The sequence below is a fragment of the Lates calcarifer genome, linkage group LG9 (assembly GCF_001640805.2).
Source record: "Lates calcarifer isolate ASB-BC8 linkage group LG9, TLL_Latcal_v3, whole genome shotgun sequence".
In the NCBI taxonomy this organism is placed as follows: Eukaryota; Metazoa; Chordata; class Actinopteri; family Centropomidae; genus Lates; species Lates calcarifer.
The window spans coordinates 21,027,143-21,051,779 of NC_066841.1; the positions used below are offsets into that span (position 1 = coordinate 21,027,143).

The 24,637-nt window shown below is 44.7% G+C and overlaps 3 protein-coding genes across 3 annotated transcripts; 2 read left to right on the forward strand and 1 right to left on the reverse strand.

Annotated features, from left to right (window-relative positions):
• Window positions 1–740: 740 nt before the first annotated feature.
• Window positions 741–9,929, reverse strand: LOC108892362 (nephronectin). The gene is given in 15 exon segments (XM_051072651.1): window positions 741–1,267; window positions 1,395–1,479; window positions 1,580–1,766; window positions 2,143–2,241; window positions 2,390–2,473; window positions 2,667–2,827; window positions 2,829–3,390; window positions 3,764–3,838; window positions 3,919–4,053; window positions 4,208–4,327; window positions 5,172–5,291; window positions 5,819–5,911; window positions 6,403–6,503; window positions 7,481–7,564; window positions 9,824–9,929. Coding segments are annotated over 14 exon segments (1,986 nt in total). The 5' UTR covers window positions 7,558–7,564; window positions 9,824–9,929; the 3' UTR covers window positions 741–1,180.
• Window positions 9,420–16,248, forward strand: LOC108892359 (atrial natriuretic peptide receptor 1; the record flags this gene model as incomplete). Its single annotated transcript, XM_018689851.2, has 21 exons — window positions 9,420–9,654; window positions 9,897–10,029; window positions 10,138–10,270; window positions 10,531–10,635; window positions 11,054–11,156; window positions 11,271–11,588; window positions 11,780–11,924; window positions 12,122–12,208; window positions 12,308–12,451; window positions 12,596–12,717; window positions 13,335–13,473; window positions 13,544–13,592; window positions 13,705–13,806; window positions 14,128–14,247; window positions 14,344–14,437; window positions 14,875–14,962; window positions 15,050–15,189; window positions 15,275–15,427; window positions 15,520–15,618; window positions 15,838–15,929; window positions 16,019–16,248. Coding segments are annotated over 21 exons (2,793 nt in total), but the record flags the coding sequence as incomplete, so codon positions are not given.
• A 4,534-nt stretch (window positions 16,249–20,782) lies between these two features.
• On the forward strand, window positions 20,783–24,211 carry LOC108892366 (E3 ubiquitin-protein ligase Topors-like). Its single transcript, XM_018689862.2, is given in 3 exon segments — window positions 20,783–21,399; window positions 22,083–22,628; window positions 22,630–24,211. Coding segments are annotated over 3 exon segments (1,866 nt in total). The 5' UTR covers window positions 20,783–21,306; the 3' UTR covers window positions 23,857–24,211.
• Window positions 24,212–24,637: the final 426 nt, after the last annotated feature.

Here is a 24,637-nt window from a genome sequence, read left to right on the forward strand (position 1 = left end):
AGGTTTCACTTCGTGTTGTGAGTCTGTAAACTGAGGAATCTGTTCAGCTCAAAGTAACAATCAAGTGTCTGTGTGTGTGTGTGTGTGTGTGTGTGTGTGTGTGTGTGTGTGTGTGTGTGTGTGTGTGCGCGCTCTAAAACAGATGTTAAACACACAGATCGCCGCCCCTCCTCTTCCTCTTCCTCTGTCTGCAGGTGATGTTGTTGTTGCAGGTCAGAGGTTGAGTGTGGAGGTGGAGGCTGCACCTGCAGCTCTGAGCTCGTCAGCATCTGTCAGTCCGATCATCAATCAATACGATCAATTCATCCAATCATTCAATCAACACTGAGGCTGAAAATAAAGAGTTTCATCATCGATTAATCTGCTCCTTATTTTTCAACTCATTTTTAACATTTGTCAGAAAATAGTTTAAAAAATCAACGTTATAATTTCCCACAGACTGAGGTGTCTTTAAACGTCTCAGAGATGAAAATGAATTCAATCAAATATTAAACTGATTAATCAATAATGGAAATAATTTGTAATGTCAAAATAAAACTGACAGGAAGTGATGTCACCCGTCAATCAAACAGGGTGGGCGGGGCAAACACAGGAAATACTCCACTCTTCTTCTTCTGTTTATTATAAAAATGTAAATGTCTGAGTGAAGAAGCTGCGATTGGTTTAAATTAGTTCATCAATAAAACGACGTCAGTAACGAACTGAAAGATATTTACAAAGTTAGAACTGCATCTCTGAGCAAACATCAAATCATTATATATTTACAGTATTTATATAAAACACACCTGCATATGATTCATCTTTCAAAAGATATTTACACAAAAACAACAACCCCAGAAGAGAAAATACACACATTTAACCTGATGATCAAAACACAAACTCTGAGTTTGTTCACTTTACAAAATAAAAGCCTCAGAGAAACTCAGACATGAACAAAGTGTTTAGTTTAGTTTTAACCTGCTGCTTCCAGGTCAGAGGTCAAACCACCGAGCCTCCTGGATCTGCTCCTGTGACCAGATCCACACCAGAACTGAACCGGTTCTTCTCTGGTCCGACGCTCTGACAAGTCCGGTAAAAACCAGTTCAGTACTTTATGTGTTATTCTGCTGAAAAACAAACAAACAAACAAACAAACAAACTGGACGTTTTTCAGATTCATCGACGACCATCAGCAGTGATGTCATCGGCACGCCCCCCGTCTCAGTGTGACATCATCGACTGCGATCTGTCCTCGCTGTCCCCGCCTCCGCTCGGCCTTCAACAACACCTGCACACACACACACACACACACACACACACACACCTGTCATCACAGATGACAACAGCAACGCTCACACAAAACTCAATGTTACTTGTGTGTGTGTGTGTGTGGTGTGTGTGTGTGTGTGTCTCACCCTGTCCAGAGAGTGTGTCGTCAAGGTAACCTGCGTCTGTCTCCAGCCGTGCCCACCTGTCCTGCTCCAGAGGGCGGGGCTATACCTGTCGGTAACAGCCAATCAGGAGCCAGATGATTCCACCAAAGTTATTTTAAAAATGAGACTTTAGTGTTTGGGTTTTTTTTACAGTGTAGTTCTGGTACCTTTGGTCTCGTCCTTTCTTCCTGACGAACAGCTGCAGCACGCCCACATGATGCCCTGTCAGCCAATGGGAGAAGGAGAAACACAGGTCGCCGAGGCTCAAGGGAGGGACGACTTGGATGGCCAATCGGGCGCCACGGACGCTCCTTTGTCCCGCCTTCAGCTCTGGGACGGACAGGTAACGCCCACCTGAGACAAAATCCATCAGTGTTATAGTTTATTTAAATAAACAGTGTAGTTTAATATCTCTGTATATCAGTACCAGACTCCATAGAGAAAAACAGGGATTTAACCAGGAGCTGCTGGAATACCACTGCCTCCATCTGTTAGTGTGTCTGTGTTACTGTGAGACTTTCAGTGGTGGAAGAAGTAATCAGACACTTTACTGAAGTAAAAGTACCACACAGTAACACAGACACACTAACAGATGGAGGCAGCAGCTCATGTCTTCTGCTCGGTAAAATCCCTGTATTTGTCAGTGGAGTCTGGTAGAGATATGTAGTGACGTTTCTGGTTAAACTAAAACATGATATATTATAAACTGTATGAAATGTTTGTTTATCACCTGTCGGGCTGTGAGAAGTTTCCCAGTGTAGATCTCCATCTCTGTCTGACAACCAATCACACACCCCATGATCGAAGGTGCAGCGCAGCACGTCGGCCTCTGCAACACACACTTCATTATCACTGGTGGAAGTTTAGTGACAAAACCACCAAAATAAAAGCCAATAATAAACCAAACTTAGTCTCATTTCAGAGCCGGGTACAAACCCTCAGCCGCATGAGGATCAACGAAACAAACGCACACTCACCGGGATCGTCTGCGGCGTCCTCGGCCGTGTTTCCCAGCTCGATGTCAAACTCCCACACCTGGTTGTGATCAGGATGTCGAGGGACTGAAACACAAACACGCGTTTAGAAAACAACAACAACAACCAAGGCCAAAACAACGATGATTTCATTATTGATTAATCAGTTATCAGCTCTGTTTACTGTTTAATCAATCAGCTTTTCTTCATCATTAACACTTTAAAACTCATCAAACAATCTCTAATGTGTGTGTGTGTGTGTGTGTGTGTGTGTCCTCACTGTGCACGTCTCCTCTCTGTTTGTGCGTCACGTCCTTGTTGATCTTGTTGCTCAGTGTCGTTGTTACCGTGGTGACGGTGGTGGTCGTCAGGGCTGCTGTTTCCATTGTCGTAGTCGTTGTAGTTGTTGTATCCAGTTCAGTCGTAGTCGGCGGAGGAGTCAGATGTAGTCGTAGTAGCAGGTGTTGTACTTGGAGTAGTAGTAACAGGAGAAGTAGTAGTAGGCTGAATAGTAGTAGCAGTAGTAGTAGCAGTAGTGGTGGTAGGTATTGGAGTAGTTGTGGTTGTTGTTGCAGCTGTAGAAGCTGGAGCAGTGGTTGTGGCGATAATACTGAATGTTGTGGTGGTAGGCTGAGTAGTAGTAGTAGTAGTAGTAGTAGTAGTAGGAGGAGGAGGAGGAGGAGTAATAGTAGTAGTAGTAGTAGGAAGAGTAGTAGCAGTGGTAGTAGTTGTAGTAAGAGGAGGAGGAGTGGTAGGAGTAGAAGGTACTGGACTGGTTGTTGTGGTGGTAGGTTGTGGAGTAGTAACAGTAGTAGTGGTTGGAAGAGTAGTGGTAGTAGTAGTAGTAGTAGCAGTAGTAGTAGTAGGAGTTGTAGCAGTAGTAGTAGTAGTAGTAGTAGTAGTAGTAGTAGTAGTAGGAGGAGGAGGAGGAGGAGTTGTAGCAGTGGTGGTGATGGGAGTTGTAGTTCTTGGTCTTTGTGGCTCCACAGTGACTTTGGGAACAGCTGAGAGGAAACAGACACAAACTCAGGACGACAGAGTCTAAAACCAGGAAGTCAGTTAGCATGTTAGCATGTTAGCTCTTCCTGTTGTCAGTGTGTTTCTGGTTCAAATGTCTGAAATAAGGTCTGAGACATTTTCAGGTTTGATTCTCCGACATAAAATGGGTCAGTAAATCCCCCACTCCTGATGTTTGAAGCTTTTCCGTGTCTTAAAAAAGACGGTTGCTAACGAGTGTCTAAATGAGACTACAGAGGTTGTCGGGGACGTTAACATGAAAACCCATCTACTCACCAGTCCACCTTTACAGCCTCGTTGTGTTTCTACTCACGCTCTTTCAAACTCTCACTAACTTTCTAAGAGAAGGTTGATTGTTACCTTTACAGCCGCCGCCTTTACACCTGCACTTTGGAGAGGACGGGTTCAGAGAGCAGAACGGCCGCGGGTCTTTATCTGGAAACACAAGCAGATGTTTGTTCACTCGTTTGCTGTGAGTTAGGAATCAGTTTGAGGACAGATCACCTCAGCCTCACCGATGCAGTTGTACCGTCCGTTGATGTACGTGAGTTTGAAGCCGAGGTGACATTTACAGATGAAGCTGCCGAACGTGTTCACGCACTTCCTGCGTCGAGGACACGCGCCGCCGCCCGACGCACACTCATCGATGTCTGCAGAGAGAGAGAGAGAGAGAGAGAGGAGGGAGGAGAGAGAGAGAGAGAGGAGAGAGGAGAGGAGAGAGGAGAGAGAGAGAGAGGGAGAGAGAGAGAGGGTGAACGACTCCTCCGTGGTTCAGTAAACAGCAGCGCAGAGAAACTGACTGACCGACACAGGTGCGTCTGTCTGGTCCCAGCCGTAACCCTGGAGATGGACAGGTGCACCGGACCGCCCCCTTGGACACCTCACAGCCGTACTGACAGTTGGCATGGTAACAGGTTCGAGCATCTGCAAACACATCGATGGAAACAGGAAACACATCAGTTCAATGAGCTGATCGTCAGTGTCGACTCAAAGATTCTGATTTCCAAGTGAAAACAAAACGTTAAGAGCTTTAAATGTTTTCTAAATCAGCTGATCGCTGTAGCTTTTGTTTGGGACTATTTTCAGCGGCGGATTGATCCACATTCTGTGCATTGATATTTCAAAATGCAGGCTAGAATAAAACATTTCAAATAATTTCAGCCTTTGTCCGTGGAACAAGGCTGTGTGATATGATGAAAGAAAAATTGAAAATAAAAATATTTTGCTCTGTCGTTTCATGGCATCACAAAAATCCACTGTTTACAGCGGTGTGTTTTCATGGTTTGGATGACAGTTCGTGATCTTCCACGCCACCACACGGCTGCATGAAGACTGAAGGTGAGACAGAACCAGGAGCTGGTTTTTATCTCTGTGACATGGACGTGGTTTGGTTCTGAGAAATGACTCTAACCTCTTCTACCTCCGTCACAACGACCGTGTCAAAGAGTCAAACAGGTCTTAGCTCCATTTACATCAGAGGTCAGAACTGGAATCTTTGTTTATTTCATTGTGTAAAAAAAGTTTTGATTATGTTTTTCATTCAACAGAAAACTGACTGACTGAGAAACAAACTGCTGTCAACAGTAAGATTCACAGAGTGCTCTCTACTGTTAATGTGGAGCCACGAGGAGCAGCCATCTTGGATTCTGATGTTGGTTGGAAATCCGACCGCACTGACAGAGCTACATAACGACGCTGATCATCTACTTTATTCTAAATATACCCTGAGTGTGTGTGTGTGTGTGTGTGTGTGTGTGTGTGAGCTCACTCCTGCAGCTGCCGTCCGGCTGCAGTGTGTATCCGTCCTGACAGTAACACTTGTAGCTGCCCAGTGTGTTCATGCAGCGATGTTTGCAGGGCCGCGGCTTCAGACCACACTCGTTCAGATCTGACACACACACACACACACACACACACACACACACAAACAACACAACAGAAAGGGGAGAGGGCAGGTAATCAAACATTAAGCTGAGAGCACATTTTCTCTCTGTTTTCACTCGTCCTGTCAACCTGTGGGATTAACCTTTGACTTTCAGCCTGTTAGTCACGGAGAGTGTTTAAAGTGTGTGTGTGTGTGTGTGTGTGTGGTGTTATATTACAGAGTGTGAAGCCCCGGTTTGAAGCCAGATGTTGTTTTATAGTCAGGATATGAGTCATAATGTAGCCTCTAATCAGCAGATTAACAGTGTGTGTGTGTGTGGGTGGAGTTCGCCTCAGTGTGTGTGTTGGTCTAAGTTTGGAAACAGCGGTCTGTGTGTGTGTGTGTGTGTGTGTGTGTGTGTGTTGGGGGGGGTCTTCAGGTAAAACACGCCTTCGCAGGTCAAACGAGCATGACAGGAATGTGTGTGTGATGGGAAATCAAATCTCTGTGAAACCAGAAAGACACACACACACACACACACTCACGGTTACCTTGGTTACAGGCCTTGCCGGTGTATCCCGGGTGACATTTGCATCTGTCTGGTCCGACACACTCTCCATGTTTACAGCCCTGCTGACAATGAGCTGCACGCACACACACACACACACACACACACACACACACACACACACACACACAGGTCGTTAATACAGGTTTTAGGTGGTTGTGTGAAAGTGTGTTTGACTGACTGCAGATCAGTGTTCAGTGTCTGTGCAGACGACTGTTTTAACGGCCGCTGTAAACAGGAAGTGGACTGTCTACATGTTGGTTGCTTAGTTGCTGAAAATACTGAGAGACAGTGACGGTGAAAAGTTAGAGCAGAGATTTCGTTGACGGTGAGGTTGAACTGGGAGTGACGCAGAAAACAAACGGGTGACCACTGGAAGTCGAGGCTGAAATGGGTCATGTGATCAGAGCGTGACCAATCAGGGAAGACTAGACTGTGAGTCAGGAAGTGAGTGTGGACGTCTGCGTCATCGTTTCTGTCCGTCCAGGCTAAAACACAGCTTTACGAGAACACATAAAACCTCTGGTGTGTTGGAGTTGATGTGAATGTGAAAGTTTGTGTCCTCACGTTGACAGCGTCCTCGGTCCGTCTGTCTCCAGCCCCAGCAACACTCCATGCTGTTGCCGTAGCGACAGAGACCATCAGACAACACGGCCCGGTCCGCCCAGCTGCAACACACAACGACACAGATATACATGGACGTTTTCTGTGAAGCACATTTATTATTAAAACTTCTTTCTCTGACCCTCTGGATGATGGGAACTTCAAAATAAGAGCATGGAGTTAACTGGAACTCGTTTGTCCACAGCTGCTGTGAAGCAGCAGCAGAAGCAGTGGCTGTTTGGTTTATGTCGGCTGTACTAGTTCAGACCGGCTGAAGTGTCTATAGGTTCCTGACGTCTCCTGTTTCCACGCGCCTGTCTGAACATGAATGTATCAGCGGGACGAGGAGAGGGGAAGGATACTGGACTTTTTTCCACTCCCCCTACATACTTTCTCTCTCTCCCGTCACGCTTCTCACCTCTTCTGTCGTTCTTTCTCAGGTTCTTGTGAATCATTATTCCTCCTTTGTCATTTCCTCTCATGATTAACTCACTTTCCTTTTTTCCTGCCTTCAGGTAAATTTTAGCTTCAATTTCAAAGCAATTTCTGTGTGAATGAATAAATACATCTCTGTCTTTATTGTCCTTTACTACTCTGATTAAATGATGTTTCATTACACGACCATCACTGAGCTTTATCTGCTATGAGCTCTGATCTGCTTTAATCTGCTCCTTACAACTGAGTCAAATATAAAAAATAACCAGCATTTAGAAGGACAAAGGCTAAGTACTAAGTAAATTAAATGTGAGTATATGTGATAAATAATATAATGTTAATATAGTCTGTTGGTAGTCAAGGTGTTTTTGTTAAACAAATAAAATGTTATTACTGGAAGATAATTAGTTTAAAAGGCCATGAGACTCATAAATGATAAAATAACTGTGTAAAACTTGTGTCCAGAAAAAACCTCAGGAAAACATTTTTAAAAGAATAAAAGTTTCTATAAAACACCATTAATTCAACATACACAACACTGTCAGTATTACAGGAACAGAACTGTGAGCCGTTCATTCAGAGACGATGAATTAAAGAGATTCCTGACCTCTCATAGTCCAAGAGCTGAGCCTGGATCCATGTACAGAAGCAGGAGAGCAGAACCAGGCTGACCCGGGTCAGCATCCTCCTCCTTTAACCCGGGACACAAGAAGAGCCGCGATCCAGATTAGTGTTAATTAATGAAGTAACGAGCCCACTCTGGTCCCGGTCCGGTCCGGGACAAAAACCAAACTAATATCCGCCTCCGGTTTTAAACATCTCAGCAGACAGCGATCCGGTACCGGCCGTTAAAATGGGGGAAACAGATGAAACATAAAAACAGACCTGTTGAATCTAAGGTATCAGAAACACGCGGGTATAGAATCAAATAATTCCAACGGCTCGTTAATCTTTAAAGTCTTTCCCGTACCCGAGCGGAGCGTCGCGTTCGAACGTTCTAAAGGTTCAGCGAGTTCTGAAGAGTGTGTCCTCGTGCACTCAGTGATTGGTAGCTGAAATTCGAACGGTTGGTGTCGCGTGCTGGTAGAACCCGATAAACCCGGGAGAGGGGGAGGGAGGGAGGGAGAGAGAGAGAGAGACAAAAAGGAGACGGAGTGGGAGAGACGAGGGGAAGTTTGTTGTCAGGTTTAAACAAAGACAGATTTTCTTTCATCTTCACACACTCTGCTGTGATTTAAACACAGATGGACCGTTGGCGTGAGTGTGTTTTCATTCATGTTGACTGTAAACATCTCGAGCTCATTTGTCAGGAAATTAACTTGCAAATGAAGCTGCTGACAACGTGTAACCTGTGTGTGTGTGTGTGTGTGTGTGTTTCCGTTACACTTGTAGCTGACATTCCTCCCTGACATCTTCACTGTAAAACATCTCTGAGACTCGTGACATCATGTTTACACGGAGCCCCGAGGACGGAGCTCAGAGGAGCGGAGGAGGGAGTCGGTGTATAATCCTGACATCATGCACTCAGTGTACTGTGATAATCACAGCTCAGGAGCAGGATATAGTTACAATCAACAGGTGAAGAAGTATTCAAATAAAAGTAGCAGTAAGACGGTGTAAAAGCACTCCGGTAAAAGTGAAATGAAAGTAAAAGTTTTACCTTTAAAACGGTGCAGTAAAATGTGCTGTGGCTGATTCTGTCTGACATAATTAAATTGTTAGTGCTGAGTTAATGGACTAAATTAAGTTCCATTACTGGCAGAAACAGTGGCATTAACCCAGAGGTCAGTGCAGTAACAGCTCCCTCCACCAGAGGGCAGTGAACGTTACACTCAGCTCCATGTTAAAAGCAGGTTTGAGCAGCAGTTTGTAAATGTTTGGACTCATCCCTCTCTCTCTGTCTCGACCACCTCCACCTCCCTCCTCCAGCTCTGCTCATCATTCAGTCTGGATTCAACAGCAACATGAAGAAACAGCTAAGACTTTGGTGTGTGCTCTGGGTAAGACGTCCTATCAAACATCTGAAGCTAAAATGATTACCGAGGAATAATGGTTGATTTATTGTCAGATTATCTACCAAGTGACAGTTTGACCTGAAATGTATTCATTATTATTTTGTGTTTAAAATCAGGTAAATGAATTAAGCATTAATGTGATAAAATGACGTTCCTTCATTTTATTATCAGTAAATGTAGCTGATGCTTGGAGTGTCTTAATTTGAAGGAATGGCTCTAAAATGCAGCAAAGTAGTTAATGTGAATGAGGTAATGTTTTTTATTTTTTATTATTGAACTCTCCATGTTTCTTTTTTTAAATCCTTATTGTGAATTGTTATTTCTCCACATGAATCCAGATGTGTTTCTTAGTAAAAAGCTTTCCCTTGTATTTTTTATGCTCTAAAAACAATAAATATGATTTAAAATACCTAAAATAAATAACATTTAGGAAATGATGTGTTGGACAAATCTTCATGTCTCTTCTTATCTGTGAAACCAAATTCATGTTTTTATGTCAGCCTGTTTTAGCTCTTCATTATGTATCTCTAACCACAGCAGCCCAGATGTTTCTGTTACGCGTTGGACCTCGTTACTGGATTACTTGAGGGCTTTGATTCATCAGTTTTTTGTGTCTGGTCGATCTCTCTTGTGTGTTATGCTGTGCGCTCACAGGTGTGTCTTTGCTGTGCTGGTCCGATATGTTGTTGGCACGACTTGGACAACAGTGAATACGACTGCTGGCCTCTTGACAGACCCAACGAATACAACATGATCGATTGTGGAGGTGAGAAACTGATGATTACAGTCTGTGTTCAGGTTTTACTATGTGATCAGAGTGTGCCTTAGATAGTTCAGGTCTTATATGTTACTGGGATTCAAATAATAAATATTTCTATATTACATTAAACATTTATTATGAAAAAGCAATAATCAAAGTAAAATAAAGTACTTACAGTACATACAGATGTAGATTAGTTGGGCGAGGCTGGTTTGGTTTGGTTAGGTCTGTTATTCTGTGTCGTTCAGGTCTTGAGATGGCCTGGGTGGTCCGTCCTCCGGAGACAGTGAAGAGTGGTGAGGTGTTCAGTGTCACCTACTCGGTAACAGCGCAGAACTCATTCTACCAGTGGGCTATCGATAATCACATCTTCACACACAGGTTAATACACCTGTTTATACTAGTTTTAGATTGGATGTACACATTCTACTCGACTCCAAACTGATTTCTGTCCTGGTCTGAACTGGTCTGGGCTGTTTGTGTGTTTAGTTCCATAGTGGATGCTGACGCAGCTCGGACGTTCTGCGAACATCACGACTGTCCTGCCAACTGGAAAGACGCTGATGGAGAAAACTGCTGCATTCATCACGCCAACATCCACTCCTGTCCACTGGGATACATGGTACACACTGTGATGTTTATTCATTTATTTTTCTTCCTCACACCTTCGAACAATCCACAGCTCCAACATATTAGCTAATTTGATGTCGATGGACGACAGACAACTGAGGACAACTGAGGATTCATGGAAATGAATCTGGTTTTGTTCTGGAAAAACTTTGTCTCCTAAATTTACTTGTACTCAACAGGACTCATACATCTGAGTGTTTGACTGAATGGCATCTTAAAAAGACATTAAATATTAAATAAACTAACTTTCAGATCACAGAGAGCATCTGTGGCCCATGGATTCCTGATGATGGAAAAATCTTCACTCACACCATCTCTACGTCCGGCAAGATGACCCAGACCAACTGGACTGCCAAGGTAGGTTCATTCTATCTGTATCTGCCAGTACCATACAGTTCCTCTGTGGGCTTTATAGGCCCACAGCAACAGCAGTTTCCAAGAATCTACTTTCTATGGACAGTTAAATTCAGCTTTACTTCTCTTAGCTGCTAGGAAACTGGTGCTTTTCCTTTATGAGGTGTAAATCAAAGAGAGATTCCCCCATTGTATGACATCAACAGAAGCTGCAGGTGGAAAATGTTAATCAAAAGTTCTAAGGGTTGAGGCTGTTGTTAGTAGAAATAAATGTTAATCAGGGTTTTGAGCAAATTTTCACGGTAAAAACTGATGAACTAATCTGACATCACGATGCTGATTAATACGCCAGCAGTCATAACCAACCTCCCTACAGATTACCAAACTTCAGCTGTTGTCAGAACACTGCTTTGTCTTGCAGGTGGTTCTGGTCCATGCTGGTTTAACCTCGCTTATCGCTCACATACGAGTCGGTCGCATGCAGGTCGCTCTGGAGGCCAAGAGCACTGTGCTGCCTGCTGTAGGTGGGTTATAGTTGTGTTGGTGTGGTAAAAGTCAGAGTCCAGTCCTCTCTCTGCTCCAAACGTAAGTAAAAACATGAACAAGTAGCTACTCCATCCTCTTTTCTTCCCTCTAAGTTTGTGGTGATGGCGTCTGTGAGGAGGCGGAGCTTTGCTCCACCTGTCCAGCTGACTGTGGTGAATGCCCCATGTCCCCTACCACCAAGCTGGCCATCGGCCTGCCGCTCAGCCTGCTCTGCCTCTGCTTCATACTGACTGCTGTGGTGAGGATTCACATGACACAACAAACATATGGTAACAGAAAACTGCCAAACACTCGGTATCAATCAATAAATATCAATCAAAGAATCTGTCTCGTGCAGTGGCTCAGGTACCAGAAACAGAAACTGTTGTGGGACGAGAGCTGGATCATCGACTTCTCTACAATAAAACAAGGTACTGTAACAATCCAGATCAAACCGTTCTGGACTGCCTGAATCAGATCTAAATAGTTCTGAAACGAGTTCAAACTGAGGAACATCTGTAAAACTGGTGAACAGAGTTCTGAAACTTTTGAAACACGGTCTAAAGTGGTGTTTATGTATGTTTCATTGCGACCAACCCCCTCTCTTTTTCTCTCTCTATAGATCAGGAAGCTCGTATGACCATGGGCAGTATAATGAGTGTACCAGTGGGGAACAGTGACAGTAACACCAGCTGTTTAACTGCTCTCAGCTCCTGTACAGGACAACCAGGGACCCGAAAAACACTGTTCACCTGCACCGGAATATAGTACGATACCAGTTTTTGGCCCTGAATATACCAGTCAAATGTTTCATTAATATGCCACAAATCTCCCTGACTGATCTTAAACTGGGGGATGATGGTCAGCACCTCATACCCCTGGATCAGTAGAGAATGTTCCTCCATGATAAGACAGCTGACTGGTCAATTGTTTGAAAATAAATTAAAAGCATTTTCTTCTCCAGTGACGGCAGGACAGTAGCCATCAAGAGGATTCAAACAAAGACTTTCTCTCTGTCCAAAACCATCAGACAGGAAGTCAAACAAGTCAGGTAACAGACATACAAACACATTTGTCATGCGTCCCCATTTAATACAATCCTGTCGTATTGCAAATAAGGTATTTTGGATCCCTGTCTTTTTGTCTTCAGGGAACTCGATCATCCCAACCTCTGTAAGTTTATTGGTGGGTGTGTTGAGGTTCCAAATGTTGCCATAGTGACCGAGTACTGCCCAAAAGGAAGCCTTAACGATGTTCTCCTTAACGAGGAGATTCCACTTAACTGGGGCTTCAGGTAAACTCTCAAACACTCCTATTTAAGATACAATAATGTGAGGATATGGTTTTGGACTGATGATGAAGAGTTATGCTGGTTAATTGGGGTAAGAAAAATTAGTAATCCCCAGTTTTATACATTCTGACTGTATTTGTCTGCCAGGTTTTCCTTCGCCATGGATATCGCCAGAGGGATGTCTTATCTCCACCAACACAGGATCTGTCATGGTCGACTCAAGTCTCTAAACTGTGTCTTAGACGACCGCTGGGTTTGTAAAATAACAGGTAATATGAACGTATACTGATATGTTTAATCTACAAGGTTCCTTATTTTAGTTATAACCTTATTGCTTTGTTTCTTACTTAATTTGTGGAATCCTGTGTATAGTCAGCAGAGAAACATAGAACAAGCACCCTTGAGATTGTTATTATCGGCTATTCGTATGTGTTCACTACCACCAAATATGGTTTCTTGTTGGGAGCAGCTGACAGTGGTGGTGATCTTCAACAAGAGCTTCAGCTATCTTTGCGTTTTCAATACAAAAGGTTAGAATACGATCTCTGAGCAGCACTACTTCCTCAGGACAGTCTGGATGCTAAAGTGAGCTACTAGAAAGGGACAAGATGGGCTCGCTGGTTAGCATGCTAGCTTTGGTAGAAGAAAATAAGTGATGGAACAAGAAGCAAAACATTGCCATTGCTTTCCATGGCTGGAGACAAGTAAGGGAATGAAATTTGATTCTGAACTTGCAAAGTTTCCTTTAGACTGATATGTAAACAGCTGTTAATGCTAACGTTAGCTATGTAGTGATGGCAAAACTTACATACAGCTCCTTTAACTACTTGTAAATAAATATAAAGGTTTGTTTTCTGATTTTGATTGATGTGGTCCTTCTTGTCAGATTACGGACTGAGGATGTATCGCAGGGATGATGGGGCGGAGCCTCTTTCCACCTATCAGCAGAGACTTTTGGAGGTGTACATGCCACCCGAGTTTCATAACTCTAACATGGAGCCGACGCTGGCTGGAGACGTGTTTAGGTATCACGCATAAACTTGTTTTTGTCACTGACACTATTCAGAATAAACTTGATGACTTCTGTCTTTTCAGTTATTCCATCATTTTGCTGGAGATAGCCACTCGCAGCGACCCCGTCCCTGTAAGTTACAATCTGACCGTTTCACTCTGTTCACTCCACTCTATCGGTGATAGTCTAAGAGGAAGTCCCAGCTGCAACTGTGACAATTAATAAATAAACAAATGTTTTTCAGGCAGAGGAGTCTAATCTGGAGTGTGCCTGGTGTCCTCCTCTACCTGAGCTGATCTCCAGTAAAGCTGACAACACCTGCCCGTGTCCTGCCGATTACGTAGAGGTATGTACACACTGTCTGTCCTGTTTTTTTTTTTATCATCATCTCTTTTATCGTTTTTATCATTCCAGTTGTGTCATTTTTATTTAAAGTGTGAAATTGTTTAAATGTTTACATAATGAATCACATTACGTTAACTGAATAAAAAAAATGCTAACATTAGAATATTAGCCATTGCTAAATGCTGAGGAACGCCACTGATGAAAATATGGTAAATACACCATTTTCAATTTCAACATATGTAAATGTCCATAAAAAAACAAATCCATAGTCACAGAAAATCATGCTCTTACCGCTTTTCTTCTGTCTCGTGTGTTTCCATAGCTGATACGTCGATGTCGCTCTCATAACCCTGCCCATCGCCCCACCTTTGAACAAATCAAAAAGTTTGTTCACCGAATCAACCCCATCAAAGTCAGCCCAGTGGACATGATGATGAACCTGGTAATAACCTGCATTGACACAAACCAGACATCAGATTAATTTTAAGACAGTATCACAGGTCTTTGTGATATGAAAGTTCATCTCTGTCTGTTTCAGATGGAGAAGTACAGTAAACATCTGGAGGTGTTGGTGGCCGAGCGAACTCAAGATCTGATGCATGAGAAACAGAAAACGGACCGACTGCTGTACAGTACGACACGCACCTGTTAATTCTGCCCGTGATTAAACATGATTTCTGTCAAATTCTGAAGTTAAACCTTCAATACAAAATGATACATATGTTCTCACAGGTGAAAGTATTATCACAAGGTTGTTTCCATGTTTATAAACAATATTCGAACATTTAGCAAAAGATTAATTTCTACGTAGACGATACAGTTATTTATATAACAAATGTCCAACCTGCGTTCCACAGGATGCAGTTACCATTTTACTAATTATAATGAATAAGAATTGCACAAATCATGAATTAATTGTCCAGTCTTCTGTGGAATCAGAGAACATTTGAAGACATTGATGGTTGAAATAAATTCTTCCAGTATATTTGGCACTATATTTAGATGTAAACATGACATGGCCAGATCTGTCTTGTAAAAAAGATGGTGTACCTCAATGTTTGGGTTGCAGGTATGCTTCCTAAGCAGGTAGCTGATGACCTACGACAGGGAAAACCAATGCAGGCTCAGAGTTACGTCAGTGCCACCGTCTTCTTCAGGTAGAGAGAGAAGGAACTAGTTCTCATTTAGCTGAGTAAATGTATGTACTTTTACTTCAAGGCTCTGAATGCTTCTTGTGTGTGCAGTGATATCGTGGGCTTCACCCAGCTGTCCAGCAGCAGCACTCCATACCAGGTCGTAGATTTCCTCAACAAACTCTACACAACATTTGACGACATCATCGACAACTATGACGTCTACAAGGTGGAAACCATTGGAGACGCCTGTGAGTGATACTGAAACACATTTGTACTTCTCTCTTTGTGTGGACCCTAAATGACATGACCCTAACCCATTGTGTGTTTGTGTAGACATGGTGGTGTCAGGAGTGCCCCAGGAGAACGGGATCCTCCATGCCGCAGAGATCGCCAGCATGGCTCTGGACCTGGTGGGCGTCTGTCGCACCTTCAGGATCCCTCACAAACCCAACACACAGCTGCAGATACGAGCTGGGATTCACTCTGGTACACACAGAAGTCATCAAAAACCCTTTTATAAACCTATTATTCAATCTGTTTTACCTCTCTATTAATTTTTTCTGTCCGTTGCTCTTTAGGTCCGGTGGTTGCAGGGGTTGTTGGGACAAAGATGCCTCGTTACTGTCTGTTTGGAGATACGGTCAACACAGCCTCTAGGATGGAGTCCACCAGCCTGGGTAACACCGCCATCTTTACATCACGCCGACTGTAGATGCTACAAAATTTTTATTTAAAAAGTAACTCGACTTGCAGGCAGGAAACCTTGGCTCCAATCATCCGACACAATTCAAAACCGAAGTAACAAATACAGAGCAGTGCAGGGATGATGTATGTTTGTCCAACCTTGAAGTTAGAAGCAAAAACCTGCTATTCTAACTCAGTCGATGTCTTTGCAGCCCTGAAGATCCAGTGCAGCTCCAGTGCCTTTTACCTGCTGGAGGAAATCGGCGGCTATGTGCTGGAGTGCAGAGGGATGCTCCAGGTCAAGGTGAGTTTCCCGCTCCCACCACGGTTCAGTTCTGTCGGACACTGGAAGCTGCCCAGTTAATCGTCTGGATCTGTCTTGTTTCTAACCAGGGGAAAGGTGACATGGTAACGTACTGGTTAGAGGGGAAGAAGGCGTCTCTGGTCTCCAAGGATGTCAGCCCGGACGCCAAGACAACCAAACACGTCACCATGGAGACTGAGAAAGAGACGGAGAAAGAGCAGGAGCTGTACGCGTCCATGCCGGGGTTTCTGAACGACGACCTGCTCCTGGATCCCGCCTGATCCCCAAACTCTGAGTTTGTCATCAGTGTTCGTTTACAGTTCTGAAAAGTGTTATACATTGTTAAATGTTTCACTCTGTGGCTCTGTCTGTTTTATTATCTGTAATTAATCTGCTGAACATCACAGTGGATGATGATACATTAAAACAGCAGCTTGGCTGAATTGAATATCTTTATTTGAATCTTCACCAGTGAAGCTAATCTGTCAGTTGTTGTGTTGTAAATATTTATGTATGTGCGTAAATTAATGATTATATATCATTTATGTCCGTCTGTGTTATCTGTTAAAATGTGCACAAAAACAAATTTATTTAACAATGTAATATTGTTTCTGTGTGGACGTTCTGTCATGCTGAATAAAAACTGTCTGGGTGGTACTTCTACTGATGTAAAGTATCTGATTACTTCTACACACAAACACACTAACAGATGGAGGCAGTGGTATCCCAGCAGCTCCTGTGTTCTGCTCAGTTAAATTCCTGTTTTTATCAATGGAGTCTGGCAGTGATATATAGAGATGTTTCTGGATCTTCCTCTTTAATAAAAAGCTCTGTCTCTGTAGGAATCATCATGTTGTCAGACTCTGAGAAGAACAATCTGAGTCTGTCAGTGGTAAAACAAGAACTTTAGAGGACGGACTTGATTAGTACTGGGATTTTTTTATCCTTATCAATCATTTACACCAAAAACATGGAAAATAAGGAGTTAAAATTTAAAGACCAAACTAATCAGCCTGAGGATTGTGGGTAAATTTACTGACTGGTTGGTTTAATTAGCATCTCTGCTGGCATCAACAGGTCGTATGAATATTCATGTCACATTGTTGAGCAGATGGACAACTTGAGGAGACAGAGACGAGGAGGGTTTGTTTACCTGTTCGCAGCCAAGATGGATGACATGACAACAGATGGACAGGAGGAAGAAGAGGAGGAGAAGGAGGAGAAGGAGGCCTGAGAGAGAAGAGAAGAGGAAAACGAGGGGAGATGGACAGAGAGAGGTTTTTACCATTGTCTTTGTTTTCTTACTACCTGCTTTTACAGACGTTTCCTCAGATTATAAATAATGTTTACTCTGGTGATGATGCTGATTTTTTAAGACTGAAGTCATGAGAAATAGTTCATTTTTAAAATACACATTTCAGATCTCTGTGGTTTTTAACTGTATATTTTAACCTGATGAAGGATTTTAGTCGTCGTTAGTCTGGACCTGAAGTTATCAGAGAAACATTATCAGGTTTTAAAATGAATCTAGGAAACATTCAAGAAACCACAGCTCCTCCATCGTTTTCTTCTCCTAAATTTGATTCTGACTTTCTACTTCAACATATTTGCTGATGTGATGAGCAGAGAGGAGAAAACTGCTGCCTGACGACAAAGTGAGTCTTTGTGTTGGGCTCATCTGCATGAGAGGTTTGAATACGACCACAGCTGCAAAAGGCAGCTCTCACACACACACTCTCACACACACACACACACACACACACACACACACACACACACACACACACACACACACACACACACACACATCTCAGGTGTGTGTATAAAACTGTGGTTTAATGTGTTTGAATTGAGTTTAATAAACAGAACGATATCACTGTTTATTTCCATTCATCATCCTGAGTTTGAGGTTTCCTCTGTAAATACAAAATGTTTTTTTTCTTTCGCTGTTTGATTATTTTTATTATTCTTTGGGCAGAGTTCTGCAGAGAAACCCTGAGTCCAGACCAGGACATAAATATCTTTAATCTAATTATGAACAGAAACTCCACTCGCTCCCTGAGGTAACGAGGCCCTGAACACAGTGAGAGGAGCAGAGGGAGGAATAACCAGGTTTTTAATTACAGATGAACAGAGAACATGTGTGTGTGTGTTTGAAGTGTTTTTGTTAACAGAATGAGTACTCACCTAAAGAGCCTCTCCTCTCTCTCTCTCTCTCATTCATTCTTTAGCTCGCTCGCCCCCTCTCTCACCCATTCTGTGGAGATAATTTACATATCTGAGGACACACACATCAAACACATCGTAATAAAACCAGCCTGTGTGTGTGTGTGTGTGTGTGTCAGAGGTTTTAGTTACTGAATACATCAGACGACCACACACACACTTACAAAGAGCTGATGTGTGTTTCCATTCATATTAAAAACTTTGTTTAAATCTGACACAACCTCCACGTCCACAGCCTTCAGATGAACGTCCGAGTTTCTCAGTCACTCTGGATCAAATGAAGCTTTTTGACTAAAAAACATCTTTAATATTCAACGTGAAAACAAATCCAAACAAAATCATCAACAACATTCATTAAATAACAAGTGTTTGTCTTTCTGACAGAAAACAGAGAATATTCAGTTTACCAGCAGATATTCACATCAGAGACCGAGATCAGAGAAACGTTGGTGTTTTCCCTTAAAAAAAAACAGAAATGATGAACTGCTTATCAAATTAGCTGTAGAATAACTGAGCATTGAGTATTACAGATGTAATGAATATCTTCAATCATACACACAAAGACTAAAAGGATAAGGATTTGTTTAACCAGAAACATCACGATACATCAGTACGAGACTCCACTGAGAAAGTGCTCAGTAAAATTCCTGTTTTTGTCTATGGAGTCTGGTACTGGTATACCCATCAATCCTTTTGTTGTTAAGAGTCATTTCCTGTCACGTTGTCACCCCTGACATCGTCCGTCACAGCTGACTCTCACGTCTCTGGGCAGTTATCTGGTCATATTAACGAAGCGTCTTTGTTTCCATCCACTTCCTGTTTTCCAGGAGGTTTTTGGAGGTCTGGTGGGTCTGTCCTGTCCTCAGGTGTTTTAACAGTCTGGTTCTGTACGACACGTCTGTACAGGTAAAGTCTCTCGGTCTGTAACAGGTGTGAACCTCAGGGAGGTGAGTGTAAAAGATCCATCAGCTTGAGTTTGAAAACAGAAAACAGACGTAAAGATTCCTTCAGTCATTTTACGTTTTTTAGGACTCAAACTGACAATTGTAGTGAAAAGTATCAGACGATGTGACCTGATGTTTATTTTCTAAAACTAATCCTCTAAAATCCAGTTATTCAATGTCCTGTCATGTCAGACAAAGAAAACCAGAGAATCCAACAAACGAGAAGCTGGAAGGAGGAGAGTGTCTGATCGACTCATTGATTAACGATCACAGGTCTGTTGTGATTAGAACTTTTCTAAGCTAATAAAATGACTGGAGCTGTAAAAACCTGTCCTCGTTCTGAGCTCTGTGAAGTTAAACCGGTTCATCCTGAGCCACAGCGACCTCTAGTGACCTCTCCAGGACACAGCAACAGTTCAGGTTTAAACTGGTCTTCAAACCCCGACCAAAACTCTGGGTCTGGTTTGTTTAAAAACTCTGACCTGTGTTAGTGTCAGTCCTGTCGGAGGACAGCGGTCCTGTTCTCCAGCAGCCAATGAGCTGCAATCCTGCTGGCGTAGATCACATAAGACCAGGACAAGACCACGATGGCCAACAAGACCTGAGAGACAGAGACAGTGAAAGAAACAAGAAGAGATTTGGTTTTTAAAATTCTAAATGTGGCACAAAGACGTGCTTCAGCTGCTCAGTAACTACAGAGAACATTACAGGACTGAAGTAAAATCCTTTTTGTTTGCTGTGTGGTACTTTTACTTATATGAAGTATCTGATTACTTCTTCGGTAACAAGGCAACAACTAATAGATATTGTTATTGTTGATTAATCTGCCAGTTATTTTCTTAATTGATTTACTGATCATTTGGTCAATAAAACATCAGAAAACAGTTTCCCACAGCCTCAAGAGACATCATCTAATGTCCTGTTTTGTTCGACTAACAATCCCAAACACAAAAAGTCACTTTTCTTTAATGTGGCACAAAGAAAAACAGTAAATTCTTTCATTTGAAAACCTTCAGACTCTGGCAAAAATGACTTAAACAAGTAATTATTTATCAACTCAGCTGCTGATTGTTATTTCATCTTACTTAAATAAAACTTCACTGTAAATTATTTTTACCTTACTTTAGCGATACTTTTATTCTTTAGTTTGTTAGTATTATTGTAAGTGGGATTCTAACGTGTAGCTAATCATCCCCTCACCAGCTAACGTCATTCATTCATCCAATCTTCATTTTAACTTTAAAAAACCAGTGAAATTTATCTGAAACTCAAACGCTAACTTGTTTGCTAGCTAGCCGTTAGCGGCTAGTTTAACACAACCTCTGCTAATGGTTAACATGAGAGCAACGTTTAACGGAAACCAGGTGTGATTAAAGTACCACAGAGTAGATCCTGTCCAGAGCCCGTCGACTTAATGTCACCATCTTCTCATTTAATCCAGATTTAACCCGCTGAAACGCAGATTCTGTTTGTTTACACCGCTTAATTTCCTGCTCTTCTTCGTGAGTTCAACAGCCGTTGGTAGCAGCCGTTTAACAGACAGCGCCGCCATCTTGTGTTAGGAGTATCAACCGCAATTAAATTAATGAATTAATATTAAAACAAAAGATTACAGCTTTCCAATGCTCCTCTTTCACATGCTTCCTCTCTTGATTATTTTACAGTACTCTGACAGATTTTACCTGGCTGTTCCCACGGAGCAGGATCGCTGTTTTACACTCAGACCGTTTGGTGGCAACACTGAGACCACGACCGTTACGATCGCAACAAAAACTCAGAAACACGACGTCTCACTGTGGAGCCACAAACACGTTGACATTGCGTTGACGACTTGCACTTCACTCGAGTGTTTGCATTTTCTAATACGTGATTTAATAAGACAAACCAAAAAACACGAGAGATCAAAAGTATGATTCTAGATCAAATATGAGATGGTGGATCAAAATAATAAGACAAAATGTGGAAGTGTGGGTCCACGGTGTGTTGTATTGAGTGAGTCATCTTCATTATTTACGATCTTTGGCTCAAGAAAAGAAAATTACACTCCTTTCCCATCATCCACCGCGGCATCTTTCTCATTCCAGCTGTGAGTAGCTTCGTTTCGGACGTAAATGCCCGACACAAATGTCTCCGTTTCTAACCGGGGTTTCGGTCTAAACGGATCAGAGTAGCGGAGCCCGGGAGACCGATAACGGCGCTGACGGCGGATGCCGCTCACGCTGCGGAATTCTGCCGGGAGGAGGAGAAAAAACCCGGATGAAAAGCTCCCGGAGCGACCCGGGGAATCTACTTCTGCTCAGGTACGGAAAGCTAACTGCATTAGCATGCTAACATGCTATTAAGAAACGTTCCTGTATTTGTCGTTATCCACCGCAGAATAACGAGCGTTTACCGATGATTGTTACCTGTCCGAGATGTAAGATAGAAAACCGAGAAACGTGTTTGGGAACAAGGAGAGAGGAGAATATCTGAGCCTACCGGTTAGCTAAAAGCTAACACAGCTATGCTCACTGGTGTTAGCATGCTAGGCTAGTAGCAGCTAAGAATGCCAGTAATGAAGCGTCGTTTTCTTCTGATCTGTTGTCGGTTGTGTTTTTGTTTTGATGAAATTAAGAAGGAACTGAACTGGGAATGTAGTTAGCTTAGCTTTCAGTTAGCTTGTTTTTGTGTACCATCAAACGATCCAAACAAAAACATCAGGTGACAGAACTGTCTTGAGGTTATTGTTGTTCCTTTTGACCTGGTGTAGTTTCTGTTTAATGTGGCCCCCACGCGTAAGGTCTGATGTTAAGTAAATATGAGAGACAATTAATGATTAAAATGTAAACAATAGAAAAAAAACTGAGCAGCTTCTGGACCCTTTAGATTGTTTATCAGGGGTGAAACATGGTCACAGTCTGATATAAACATTGCTATGCACATAGAGTAAGGGGAGAGCAATGGTCACATGATCCTGAATCCATCATCTGTTCTCTGTCTGCAGGTGATGGCGCCCACGCGGATGAAACTGCGTGTGCGTCGCCGTGATGGTGCAGCAGCAGGCGGCGGCAGTCAGCCAGTGGAGGAAGAGGAGCGGGGTCGAGAGAGTGGCGGTCGCAGCGGCAGGCGGAAAAACACCAGCAACACTTCGACCACAGTGGCCGCCTCCTCTTCCTCCTCTCCTCCCACCTCCTCTGCCTCAGCGTCGGCAAGGGCGGTGATGGCGGCGGAGGAGGCGTCACCCGACTCCAAGTGCCCCATCTGTCTGGACCGCTTCAACAACCTGGCGTACCTGGACCGTTGCCTGCACCGCTTCTGCTTCCCCTGCATCCAGGAGTGGTCGCACAATAAGGCAGAGTGTCCACTCTGCAAGCAGCCGTTCGCCTCCATCCTGCACTCGGTCCGCGCCGAAGACGACTTTAAGGAGTACACGCTGCGGCCGGCGCCTGCCAACAGCAGCTGTCGCAGCCACTGTGGCGATGGTGGCAGCGATGGCATCGGCGGCGAGGAGCGACCACCAGATGAGGTTGATGTTAAGGAGGCGTAGGGCGGCCGATGGCGGAGAGATGACGACGACGACAAGGAGGCGGAGGAGGGAGAGGGGAGGAAGAGGAGGGGGGAGTAGGAGGACAGGGGAGAGGACGGGGGTGTGGGAGTGGTATCTTGACTCTCCTCCTCTCTCTCTTCCTCCCCTTCCTCAGCACTCTGCCGTGTCTCCGGTGGTGGCGGAGGACAGCGAGGAGGGAGAAGACCTCGAACAGCAGAGGGTGAGGGGAGGGGCAGATCTGGCGGAGCGTGGGGTGATATTTGAGGGACTGACGGGCCTCGGGGGGGCAGTAGCACCTGTGGCCCCCAACGACCGGGCGTCACGACGTCTGATGACACGTCTGGCGGCAAGGCAGCGGCTGCAGCGAGAGGGCGGGACTGTACGGCGGCTGAGGGAGAGAGAAACGGTGGCCTTCCGCCGCGCCCTCTACCGCTGCGGGATAAGGGTTCGCGGTGTTGCCGGGGTCAACAGTAATCAGGGGCAGCAGCAGCGTGACATCACAGCAGAGAGCTTCCGTCATAACCCCGCCCACTTGAACAGACTCCGCCCCTGGCTGCGGCGGGAGCTCACAGTGCTGTACGGCGCACACGGCACACTGGTCGACATCGTCCAGCGCATCATCATGGCGCGGCTTGCCCGTCATGGCCTTGAGGACACGCCTACCATAGAAGAAGAGCTGCGACCATTCCTGTTGGCTCGCACCGACCACTTCCTGCACGAGCTGGTCAGTTTTGCCCGCTCACCGCTCAGTCTGGAGAGCTACGACCTGCAGGCAGTGTACGAGCCACTGGCCGCAGCCCTGGACCTGGACGGGACAAGCAGCCTCTCCGACAGCAGCTCCGTCATTGCCATATCAGAGGGGGAGGAAGAGGAGACTCAGGCAGGAGGAAGGTCAGAGGAGAGGCTTCAGGGGAGGGTGGGAGGCGCTAACGACGATGTCATCCAAACAGGAAGTTGTCTCAGCTTGTCAGCCTGGGATGACGAAACACCCGGCCCCTCCTACTCCACTGTCGAACCGTCGTGTTCGCTCGCCTCGCTGTCGTTCAGCCCAGCCCCGCAGGAGGCAGCCAATGAGGAGGGGGGAGAGAAGAGGGAGGAGGAGGGGGAGGAGGAGTGTCTAATTGTCGGATACAAGAAGCCAATTGCGGAGCGGACTCCTGAGCTGGTGCAGCTCTCCTCTGACACCAGAGGAGGAGGAGGACAAGGAGAAAGAGGAGAAGAAAATGACTGAGAATCTTCCTCCGCTCCCCTCCACTGCTCCTCCTCTTTCTTATATACCCACAATCCCTCCCTCCACATCAGGCACCTATCGAGAGGAGCAAGACGACAAGCAGGAGGAGAAAGATGTCGAGGCGGCTGGGCTTCGCTCACGTGCACGCTCGTGGTCAGGCAGCTCGGGAAGAAGCCCGGAGTCAGTGTGCACGCTCAGCCCTAGCGAGCGGCGGCGGGGGAGCTGGAGGGACAGGAAGCGTTCCGGCAGCGAGGCAGTGAAGGAGAAGAGGAGGAGAAAGAGGAGGAGGAGAGGGCGGGAAAGGAGTGGCACCCTGTACAACCCAAACCGTTCCATTTACCCTGCCATGATGCGCCACCGCTCCCACTCCCCCTCGCCATTTAACTCCAGTGTCGAGTCCGGTTCACCGTTGCCACCCAGCCCACCAGACTGGGAGTATAACTGCTCCCCTCTCACCTCTTCTGTGTCCTCACCCTCCCGCTCCTCCTCTTCCTGTTCCTCACCCCTCTGCTCCTCCCCACAGCCAGTTGTCGCCGCCACCACAGACACCACCAACGCCCTCGCTCTCCTCCAGTGATGCTCACCACGGAGAAAAACCTGGCGGAAAGAGGAAGTACAAGAGCCGCCACCTGGACAGCGACGACAAGGACCCGACCTGGAGGCCGAGCAGCAGCCACCGCAGGGAGAAGAGGCGGGAGAGGAGGGAGAGGGGGGAGAAAGAGAGGAGGAAGAGGAAGGGAAGAGATGGAGGGAGAAGAAGGGAGAGACAGAGGAAGGACGC